At 36.1% G+C, this 12468-nt stretch overlaps 1 protein-coding gene across 1 annotated transcript; it reads left to right on the forward strand.

Annotated features, from left to right (window-relative positions):
- Positions 1–5461: 5461 nt before the first annotated feature.
- On the forward strand, positions 5462–10255 carry LOC121413786 (UDP-glucuronosyltransferase 2B13-like). The gene is made up of 4 exons (XM_041606739.1): positions 5462–6515; positions 6968–7199; positions 7742–7961; positions 8858–10255. The coding sequence occupies exons 1-4, from the start codon at positions 5610–5612 to the stop codon at positions 9129–9131; spliced, it is 1632 nt and encodes a 543-aa protein (XP_041462673.1). The 5' UTR covers positions 5462–5609; the 3' UTR covers positions 9132–10255.
- Positions 10256–12468: the final 2213 nt, after the last annotated feature.

Here is a 12468-nt window from a genome sequence, read left to right on the forward strand (position 1 = left end):
ATAGAGGACCACACCACTTATTTTACACCGGTGTTAAATTGGTGGTGTTAGTTTTACACCTATAGGTGTTATTACAACACCTATGGTTGTTACATTTACACTCTTTGGTGTTATGTTCAATCTCTAGGATGTAATTTTCGCATATATTCGTAATTCGGAAGCTTCGGTTATTCCGAAGGTTCGTTAATCCAAAAACGAAATGAGGTTCGTAGTTCCGAAGCTTCGTTATTCCGAAGGTTCGTTAATCCGAAAACGAAATGAGGTTCGTAATTCCGAATGTTCGTTAATCCGAAAACAAAATAAGGTTCGTTAATCCGAAATTTGAATAAGGTTCGTATTTCCGATTATAAAATTAATTCATTTTGGCAAAAAAACGGTGTTGTCCTTGCAAGATAACATGAATTTATGCAATAAAAGTAATAACAAACGATGATACATGTGTGTGTTGTGGCCATAGGCGCCCGGATCAAGCATTTGCTTAATTTCGATTTTATCTGAGCAATTACTGCCCAAGCAAATGGTTTAAAGATGCAGGGGATTAAGTGTGTTGGTCGCGTGCGAGTAACCTCCAGATAATATGATTTGTATTGGAGGGGATGTCATTTTTATTAAGAGCTTCTCCTGAAAATTATTTTAAACTGTATTTGCAATTTACGTGTTTCGAAATTACGAAGTGTAACCGTAATTTTAACACCTCAGGGTGTTGTCCTCTATTAACACAAATTGGTGTCAGTTTTACCGCACACTACAGTTTTTACAGTGTATGTGACATCGCCCCCAATGACCCACGGGGCCACTTCCATTGATGAATGGATCCCATGCGTGTCTAAAGAAACACGTAAGACATGTAAGATGATCTCTTTTTCAAGATTAGGCACGTTTTGTACGTAACGAAATAAGTGTCAATTGTTAAAAACACTAAAATACTGAAAACAGACGAGGGTATACCTTTTTAAATCTTATATTGATCTTATTATGTTTTATTGGGCCATTTGATGGTGTTTTTTTATTCATGATCTGGTGTAAATTGTAATATTAGTTTTGATACACTTTGTTGTGAACGGTATTTCTATTTTCTTTTTACTTCATATTTCCTTTTTCTTAACCGCTTAGAGGCAATTTGCGAATTGGCGGTATATAAAAATTGTTATTATTGTTATTATTATCATTATATATATTTCGCTAGAAAAGCTATGTGTTCACGGTCAAAGTTGCGAGGGCTTAGAAAAGACTAAAATGTTTTAATAAAGAGGCACCTATTATCCCCAACTCTTTTTAGGTGTTTAGTGTCCGATTTTAGTGAGGTGACGGGGGTGGGGCGGTAAAAGCCGACGTCTGTTACCACGTCCATGATCGCTTCACTTGTTTATAGGGTTCAAATAATAACGTAATACTTGTCAAGTGTACTTCAGTTTTGTTTTCTGATCTGATGCTCCAGGTTGAAGATATTAATATCTCAATAAGTAGAGTAAAATTCACAAAGCAAATTGCTGAAAATTTGATCAAATCGGATAACAAATAACAAAGTTATTGAATTTTTATAATTTGCATTATTCCTGTGAAACAGTTCTAGGCATGTCTTCATGAATATTCATTAGATGGGCTGATAATGTCATATCCCTACTTGTTGTTTTGTACTTTATTATATGAAATTAGGTTTATTCAAAAAATTTGTACCAAGAACTAAAACAATTGGAATGACAACTGACTAAGTGCATTCGTTATTTATTGCGCAACTTTCGTCATAATCATTGGAGACATGTCATTTACACATGTACAAAAAATAAAACAATCATGATTTCATGTAAGAACATTAGATAAAAAAGTGTGGATATGACATCTTCAGCCCACATAATCAATATTCACGACAATGTGCATACCTAACTATTTTCACAAAATATTGATAAACTTTAAAATTCAATAACTTCGTTATGTGTTATCCGATTTTGATGAAATTTTTAGAATTTCACCTTGTGAATTTTGCTCTATTTATTTAGATATGACTATTTCCGGCCCGGACCATCCCTTTAATTATCAATTTACAAATCATCTTTTATTCGACTCACTCGTAGATAAACCAACCGTGGCCGAGTGGTATAAGGCGCCTGGCTATACTTGGAAAGTCCGGGGTTCGATCCCCAGCCGTGGCACCTATGCCAATGAGCAAGGCATTTAATCTGGAATGCTCTTTTATCCTGCTTTCAGATAAATGGAAATGCTGTATGCAATGTTGCTTACTATGTGTGCACTTGTTAAAAAAAAAAAAGCAAAAAAAAAAAGTGCATCACAATCAAAACTGAACCGTGACGGCCGGACGCACATCACTATAGATTGGAAAAATATTCCTTTAAAATCAATGGTGCATATCTGGGGCCCGTTACAGTAAGAGCTGCAATCAATCGCAACTCTAAAAACCATGCGCAACTTGATTTTCAACCAATCAACAGCGCGCATTCGGGACTTGCGATTGATTTTTGGCTTGCGTTTAAACGCAACTCTTTCTGCAACGGACCCCTGATCATTTTTTTTTCATATGGGCATAGAGAGGGAGGTGCCAGGTAAAAATGGCAGAGGTAATAATGGCAGAAGAAATAATGGCAGAGGTAAAAATGGCAGAGGTAAAAATGGCAGAAGGAAAAATGGCAGAGGTAAAAATGGCAGAAGTAATAATGGCAGAGGTAAAAATGGCAGAGGTAATAATGGCAAAGGTAAAAATGGCAGAGGTAAAATGGCAGAGGAAAAGATGGCAGGGGTAAAAATGGCCAAGGTAAAAATAAACACTGTTAAAAAAACCCTGATTTTACAGAAAAATAAAAAAATATTTTGCAGAAAGCAATACCAGAATCATTCTTTAAATTCATGAAACAGGAATTTTTCTGCAATTTAACAGAACAGGTCTGTTAGAAAAAGGGGAAAAGAGTGTTTTATTTAAGGAAATTTGTAAGATTACACACACCAAATACCAATTTCCTGTAAGATTACGCAATCTGGTAAGATTACAGGTGTTCTCGAGACTCTGCTGCAGGAACTTCTTCTAACAGTGAAGGTAATTATTCATATTCCAACATCATAATGGATCCGAAAAGAATTGATATGATAAGTATATACTTTAATCTAAATGATATAACTATTATTAATGTTAAGGTTTCAGAGCAATATCTCATTGCACCTAGTCCAAGAGAATGTCAGGTTTCTTAACTAGTTTCTATGATAACTGCTACCTTATGAATTTGGAAATGTGTAGCGAATCAGAGATTTAAATTTATGGACGTTTCTACCATTCTATCGACGTATTTTGAAGGGGAAGTTCACCCTGACAAATGGTTTACTGTGAAAATAACAGAAAATAAGGTGATCTGTGACGTCATATACGAGCAGCTGCTCTGTATTTTATGCACCAAAATGTATACTTATCACTTTTTTAATCAGTGGTTCGTGATTGCTGAAAAAAAATTATTTCAGGAGCGGATGTGAAATGATATTTTGATATACTTAACTTGGTATATATAAAAACTATTTTTTTAAGAAAATGACATTTCATCTTTATTACACCATGTATTGGGAAAATTGCTCGGAAAAGACGTCACGATTAAAATATAAATTTCCAATAGCTTTCTTAAATCTTTGATGGATTCCCTAAAACCCCCACCAATATCATTTTAATTATTTTCTGTTATTTTTACAATAAACTTTATGTCAGGGTGAATTTCCCCTTTAATAATTTAAGTATTATACTTGCATGGGATCCAAAGTGTGCTTCAAATTTGAATATTATAAAAGTGAACTGACTTGAGAAGGCCGTGCATGTAAATCCAGGAAAAAAAAATACCAACACAAATGCTATCAATTTGGTACAGAAGATCTGAAGTATGATTTAAAAATGTTACTCTTTCCATATAGTCCAACATAATAATTCTTATTTCTTCTCAGAACCCTTATTTAATTTACTGTACATGGAGGGGTTTTTGGATTTTGGGGCATGGGGGTTTAAGACTGGCAATCTATACCTCTGTCATTTTTACCTCAGCCATTTTTACCTCTGCCATTATGACCTCCACCATTTTTACCACTGTGACTGCAACCAGGTTTGCATGTGGTCTTGGTTAGAGCCCCTGTAGCGCGAAAAAATGCTGAATACCCCCCCCCCCCCTTTCATGTTTTTAGCGTTTAAAGGATTTTGGATGAACTACCAAATGATAAGAATGTGGATGATGTCATTATCAAGACTTATTTTGGCGATTTTTTTAAAAATCTCATTTTCAACACATGAGTCTATGGGGAAATAGTTAGTGGCGTGTGCCCTGACACCACTAAAATGCCGATTATAGCATATAGGCTGCATGGGGGGTGCACGTGCACCCTTCCTCTGAGGCAAAGGAGTAAAAACGAAATATGCGTCCCTTCTCATGCTTTCAAAAGCTGACTTTCCACACACTTGAGGTCCACCTCCACAAGATACAACTTTTAGTTCCACCTCCCCGGGATCTCCGTGCTCAAACCAAGTTCATGTCATTTATGGCGTGGTCACACCGCCCGAGCGTTGTTGGAGCGGTCGTAGAGCTGAGAGAAAAAAATCATCACCGCTCGCTACCGTTCACCATCGCATTTTCGATTTCGATTTCTTTTTTCGATTTTTTCCCCCAATTTTGTGAGCGAAATTCGGCCCTCTTTCCCTACCGCTCCACGACCGCTCCAACAACGCTCGGGCGGTGTGACCATGCCTTTAAGCAGATTGGTTGTACTTTAAAAGAAAGCAATTCGTCTATGTTCTAACATGCACGCATAATTTTGCCCATACTCCACCTCTATTAAAAAAAATCTATTATAAAAATAAAAGCAGCACTCTTTATGTTTCGATATATGAATAACATGTTACCAGCTATATTCAATGATTATTTTCTTACGGTTGATAAAAAAACATAGTGTTAATACAAGTTAGAGAATAATTATAATTGTGCCATATTCACGCTTAAAACTACGACAGACGAACTCTATTAAACACAAAGGGGCTCAATTTTGGATTAAGTCTCGACCCACTATTTAAAAGAATGACCACCCTTTCCTCATTTAAAGCGAAATTTAAAAGCATCTTCTTGCCACATACAAGTGATTCCTTTAAACTGAACCAAAACTAATCAAACAGTTAATATATTTTTTTATCTTGTATTGTCATGTTATGTAAATATTGTAACTTGTTTCATGTATTATTTCAATTGCTATTTCCTATGTATTTTAGTCCTCCTGTAAGTTATTTACTGTATTTGTATCCCCCTGCTTTTCAAGCCTCTGGCTTTCCTATAGGGTGTTTGATCCTCACAATTTACAATGTATATATCTACTCATGCGATTTTTACCTAATAAATGAATTGAATTGAATCAAATCTGTGCCCTATAACCAACATTCTTTAAAGGGGTGACCCTATATACCTCACTGAATCCTTTGTCATCCGCGAGTGGTCTGAGGGAAAGCTTCCTACAAGATGTATAAGACTACTATTATGTAAAGTTCGATCGATTGGGTAGTCATTCCAAGATTTCAGCAGTTTTCATAAGTCATCATCAGAACAAAATAAAAACAAATTGGACAATTGGCCGACACTCTTATTAAGATGGATGTGAATATATCTCGCGTTATTTATACAACCATATCTGGAATCTATCTTGTTTTATTTCTATCACCACGCTGTGGTTCCGGTAGCAATGTCTTGATATCTTCCATGCATGGAGAAGGGAGTCATTTCTTCGTCGGGACAGGAGTCGGTGAAGGTCTCGTCCAGCGAGGTCACAACGCAACACTCCTCATCAGCAGGGCATTCGAACACCATACAAGGAACCCCAAATACTCTAATCTGTCTTTCGAAGTATTTGATCATCACAAACGGTCCGTCCAAGAGATCCGAGATTTCTGGAAAGACTTCGGAGCCCTTTCGTTGGGGCGAAGCAATGACGGTCTCATCAAGACCACCTTCTTCTTGATTGAGTCGATGGCAGACGACTGTGAAGATATCCTCCTCGACGTCGAGCTCATGAAGCGTCTGGAAGTCGTAGACGCCGTCGTCGTTGATATGACTTGGTTGTGTGGCGTGATGATCCGGGCGGCGCTGGAACGCAACCTGAACTACAGCAAGAGGATAGCCCTTGTGACCCTGATGCCATTCACCCCTCAGGGCATGGCGTTGTTCTCTTACGGTTCGCCGTACAACCCGGCATATCAGCCAGAACTCAACACAGGCTTCACCAACAGGATGAGTTTCTTTCAGCGGACGGCCAACCTACTACAATCCGTTGTCTATGCTTTGCTTGGTGGGGGAGTGGCCATGCCAGCCTATGTACGCGTAGGGAAAAATACAGGGCTTGAGAATGTCATTAACTACAAGATGTCTCTTTATCATGAACTTGCTGATTTGCATCTCCAGAACTTTGACTTCGTCATGGAGTTCCCTTTCCCGATTACGCCAAACGTGATTCCTGTCGGTGGTGGTCTGACAGCATGGCCAGCCGCAGAACTTAACGAGGTGTGTATAGTTTTGGGTAGGCCAGGCATTTTGACCTCCGGGTTGAAGGTCTCTGTTCATCAACCCAAGCCTCTATCATAATTGTTCGAATATGATTGATTTTAACTGTAAATCTTGCTGCAGTATAGAGCAAGTGGAGTAAAGGAAAGTTATACTTCTGGTAGTAAGAGAAAATCAAATTCATTTCGTCTCACAAAATATTTACATTTATTATGCGACAGTAGGCCTACTTAAAATGGTATCGCGTGGAGACTTAAATCCGTCCCGGCAATAAAAGTAGTATCAATGATGCAACCAAATCCGTTGAGTTAACGTTGCTTTGTATATCTATATGGGTTTCATATCTCTCAAAATCTACCTGTACATGTAGTACACGGTTTCAATGTTTGATATATTAACTTTTTTTTCTGATAGTTCTTATCCCTTTATCATTGCCGATTTTTCATCTTCAGGAGCTGGAAGATTTTATGGAGAGCTCAGGCGACCATGGTGTTATTTTGTTCACTTTCGGCACGTACTTCGGAGAGATCACGATCGTTCAACCGGGATTTGCCGAAGAGTTTGCCGAAGCTTTCCGAAGATTGCCGCAGAAGGTGATATGGCAAATGAAGGATCCAATCGATGAACTCAAAGTTCCTTCCAATGTGAAGGTCATGCCATGGGTTCCTCAGAATGATCTTCTTGGTGGGTGTGAAATGGTAGTCTGTCGTGTTTAATGGTGACGATTGTTGATGACGGCTGTTGCTTGTACACATGTGCTCAATATAATGATTTATTAATACCAATATTTGGAACCATTGACGTAAATGTTTGGACAAGAATAAACGCTGGATATAGTCAATTATGCAGATTTTGATCCCCCCCATCAATTTTCGTGGGTTTTTTTTTTTTTTTTTTTGCTTTTAACTTTTTTTGTTTGGGTTAATTGAACTCTAAATGCTATCGCTGGCAACTCTCATAAAAAACACAAACAAACCAACAAAACAAAACGAGCCCTGAATATTGACCAAACTTTTTGGTCATGTTTAGAACAGAATCAATGAACCACGATCCATTTGACTAGAAAATAGGGCGAAAATCAACCTTTATTCTATACGCCTGAACCTTTCATGAACTGATGTACTTATCTTAAACACTCTTTAGACATGTTTGAGTATTACTTTAAGCAGATAATATATTCAAGATCATATCTTATAATCTTTTTATATCTTTTCTTGTCTTCACAGGCCATCCTAAGACTCGAGTGTTTCTCTATCAAGGAGGCAACAACGGCTTCCAAGAAGCATGTTATCACGGCGTCCCCATTGTCGTCGTCCCGCTTCATGGGGATCAGTTCGACGTCGCAGCCAGAGTCGAAGCGCGAGGTATGGGCAGGAAGATAGACAAAATGGCTGCCAGTGCAGACGTAATCTACAACGCCTTACATGACGTCATCAGCAATCCAAAGTAAGTTCATATTCAAATTAAGATAATTACATTTTCTAATTAGCAGAAAGATTAGGAATGCACTATTATTTTAAAGGGGTATTCCATCCCAGGCTGAAATAATATGATTTGAACAGATAAATAAACATATAACACAAGAAAGGCCCATCAAATGAATGCTCATGACAACGTGCATATAACTTTTTTCACAAAATATTGATAAACTTGAAAGTTCATTAACTTTTTCTCTTCACATATTGATCCAATTTTGCTAGGTGATTTACATTCTTATCAATTTAGATATGATTATTTTTAAGCTCGGAGTACCGCTAAGTGGATGATGGATAAATACAAATGACCACTCTTCTCTAGATGGAGGACTGGATCAGTTTCCCCAAGCTTGTTTTTTCCTCGATTTCCTCAAGCTTGTCATCAGCAGCAAATGCTATCTTTTTTTTTTACATATCTGTCTTACCAAAACGATTGACATTACATATATTTTGACATTTATAAGAAACGTTCCGTTTTGTTTTCACAAACACTGATTTTTTTCTGTTTTGATAAAGCTTTCTCTTGCGAGGCAGGATTTCATGAATGCCAAAAGAGAACATAATTACATTTTCAGTGATCCATCCAAGAAGGGTTGAAAAATCTGGGATTAAAGTCGGGAAACCAGGGGCCTGTTGCACAAAACTTTTTACCTGAGAAAACTCTGGTAAAAACTGAAAACTAAGGTTAGTCTGATTTCTGCTATTGACTTTAACACAGGGCAAAAATTCTGGTAAAAGCAACCTGAGTTTTTTCAGGTAAAAAGTTTTATGCAACGTGCCCCAGGTGTGTGGCTTGTGGTCCTTTGTTTTTATATATTTACGAAGCAAGAAATAATCTGTAAAATATTTTCCTCCCTGTTTTACTAGGTACACAGAAGTGGCTAAAACGGTTTCTACCATCATTAAAGAAAGGCCTGTGCAGGCAAGAGAACAAGCTGCATTCTGGATAGAGCATGTGATCAAATATGGCGGCCAGTATCTCAAATCGTCTGCAATGGAACTCTCTGTAATAGAGTATTTTATGCTGGATGTGATGGCGTTTCTTCTGCTGATAGTGGCAGTGATTGTGTTTATGGTTGCATTTGGAGTTAGATTATGTTGGAGGATGGTCTGCGGGAAAAGGAAAACAAAATTAGACTGACATAATAACTAGAGTATTACCATGCATATACAGTGTTGTTACGGGGGCAGCACCACTATTTTCAAAATGTTTTTATTAAGGATTTCATTCAAATGATTTTTACACAAACTCAATACTGTAGCGAACCAGTTTGCTCCGGTTTTGGTTATAATGCAATAAACGTAGATGGAGCTATAGATTTTGGTGCACTGGATATAGTCCTGGTTATAATTGAGCAATAAGGATGCTACACAGATAATTAGAAATTTTCACATGATGCTTCTTGAACAGTTTTTTACTCTGAACATGAATACACGAGGTAACCAGGATGTATCCTGAGAATTAACCTGAGAAGGCACTTCTTCAAAATGGCCGCAAAATATTCAGAACATTTGATTTTTCGTACATAGATTATTAACATAAAAATTTCATTGCCTCAAAATCATTGTCATATGAAAGACAAATAAATTTCCTATAATTTGGTGCTATTAATAAGGGATAAGTAAGTCATTTGGCTGAGATTTTAAGTAAAAACTGCATTTTTGTGTGTCATTTTCCCCAAAATTGAAAATTGTTCAAATACCTCAAATACCTGAATTTACATAATTCTATGAAAAATAAATCAGTTACCTTGAAATGTTCCAGAAAACTTCATTGATATACTATTATCATGTGATTCCAACTCTGTATCATTCCTTTTAGCACGTATATAAGGTATCAAACTTGAATACTCAAATTTCAGAAATGTCGCTTTTTGTATGCAGTTTCATAGACTAATAGTATAATATGTATAATGTATTGTTAAAAATTAATTGCAATTACAATTACCTCTGCCTTTTAACTATCTGCTACATAAAACGAGGTTAGCACATCAAGGCCTAACCCTCTCATGGGGGTGGAGGTGGCGAAGTCACCCCCCCTGCACTTGTCTATATCATGTTGCATATTGCCTATTTGTTGGAAAATCACTATAAAAAATTGTTATACCTCTTATACAAATATTATGATTATTGAATACAATTGGGTTAGCCTCCTCTGAATAGATCTTGCCAAGCCTTCATCATTTCTGAATAAAATGGCGGCATTTTTAAATTTAATTTCGAAGTGTCAAAGTTACATATAGAAACAGAAATTCCCCCCCCCCCCTGATCGAAAACAAACATCAAAATACAGCTTCCATCTTGCATCCCGTTTTCTGTAAAGTAATTGTTAATAAGTAATCTTTATAAGCAACTTAAATTCATCATTTTTAAACCTTGTGAGTAATCCTGGTACATAATTCTCTTTATCCGATCTTTTCCTGACCATAAAAATCCAAATGTGATCTTTCAACCTCGGCATATACTTATGTATACTTACTTATTGTAGGGGGATGTCCTATATTTCGATTAAGATATAGTCAGGAAACCGTTGACAAAACGGCCTTTCAGGCATTTTTTGTTTATAATTAATTCTTTATTAATACTTCGCCTCATTATTACCCTGGGAAAACTAACTTTCATGAATGCGAAGATGTCGTCTATTTAAAATTGTGCTTTTTTGAAAGGTAATCATTGTATCGAAAATATTTTTAATGGGATACAATTATTAAAGGGGAAGCAGTCCCTGACATGGGGTTTATAGTGAGAATGGAAAGGGATCGTTAGCGGGTGCAGGTCATAATCTCTCGGGTCTGATGCCCTTTTTTTGAAAAAAATGAAATCTATTCTTTTTTTAGAAACGTGCATGTCATGTTTATTAAAGATATTGTAAATAATATATAAAAGAAAAAAAGAATGAAAGATACTTGATATTAGTTCAAATCATTTTGGTATTTAATTTCAATTCTTTATGTCTCATATATTTGCATTGGTTTCTTTTTTACATTTTGGCATTTGATTCCTTTCATTTTAATGTTTTTTTTTCTCGTTTTGTTGTTTAAATTCATTTTCCTAGGTGTCGGGAGGGGGGGCGGCGAATACGGGAATTATAGGTTAAGTTCTAATGCTTACGACACTATGGCGATTCCCTTTGTTGTGTGTGAATTGGGAGGTGTGTCTTTGTGGGGAAGGTATGGTTATTGTTTTTTATGTATCTCTCTGTCCGCATGGGTGTGGACGTCTCAGTGAAAATGATGTTAGGATCAAGGATAGCAGATGTGTATTTGAAAGTGCCTCGCCGTCAGTATTTAGAAGCAGTAAAATGTGGACAAGTATATTATTACTTATAAATAATTTATATGGAGTGTAGCACTAGTAAGATATCCATGGATTGTAATTTCGTCTCTCTAAATGTAAAAGGGATAAGAGAAGAATCAAAGAGGAGAAAAATTTTTGATTGGTGTCGTGATAAACGTTCAGATATTGTATTTTTACAGGAGACATTTAGTACGAAAGATATCGAAGAGAGGTGGAAAAAACAATGGGTTGGAAATATATATTTCAGTCATGGTACGAGTCATAGTAAAGGAGTTAGTATACTTGTAGATGCTAAGCTAGATGCCCAAGTTTTAAAAGTCATTGCTGATGAAGAAGGTCGGTTTATAATTTGGAAATGCAACATACAGGGGTTTGATTTAGTTTTAGCAAACGTTTATTTCCCAGTTCGTGGGAAAGAATCGGAGCAAATAACTTTTTTGAGGAAGCTCAATACAACATTAAAAAGAATAAATGAGAATAATTACCCCATAATAATAGGAGGAGATTTCAATACGATACGAGATAAAGACCTAGATTATAGGGGTACTTGTAAACAAAATATGAATTCCAAATTTGAATCTCTTTTCAATGATTTTTTGATTGAACATAAATTGATAGATATATGGAGGAAAAGAAATGGAATTAAAAAACAATATACCTACAAACAAATGAACCCTTTCATGCAAAGTAGATTGGACTATTGGTTTGTATCAGAAACTTTAGAAGAGATTATTTCAAATTGTAAAATACTTCCATCCTTAGCACCAGATCATTCAGCAGTTCAGTTGCATTGCTATAATCTGCCATCTGATTTAAAATTTAAAAGTTCTTACTGGAAATTCAATAATAGTTTATGTAACGATGAAGATTTTAAGAAAAAGATGAAAGAAGAAATTTTAAGATTGAAGGAAGAATTTAAAGAAGAAATTGCAGATAAGAGAGTTCTCTGGGATTTTCTAAAAATGAAAATTGGCAGTTTTACAAGAAAATATTCTAAAGAAAAGGCTAAGATACGGAAAGAAAAAATAAAGATATTGGAGAAAGAAATATTGGTTTTAGAAAACGATCTTTTAGGAAAGGTAGACAGGCAAAAAATAGAATTATTAGAAGGTAAACAAAATGAATTAAAAGCAATTTATAATTACGTAAATGAGGGAGTGAAGGTAAGATCTAGAGCATCA

The sequence above is a fragment of the Lytechinus variegatus genome, chromosome 4 (genome assembly GCF_018143015.1).
Source record: "Lytechinus variegatus isolate NC3 chromosome 4, Lvar_3.0, whole genome shotgun sequence".
NCBI lineage: Eukaryota > Metazoa > Echinodermata > Echinoidea > Temnopleuroida > Toxopneustidae > Lytechinus > Lytechinus variegatus.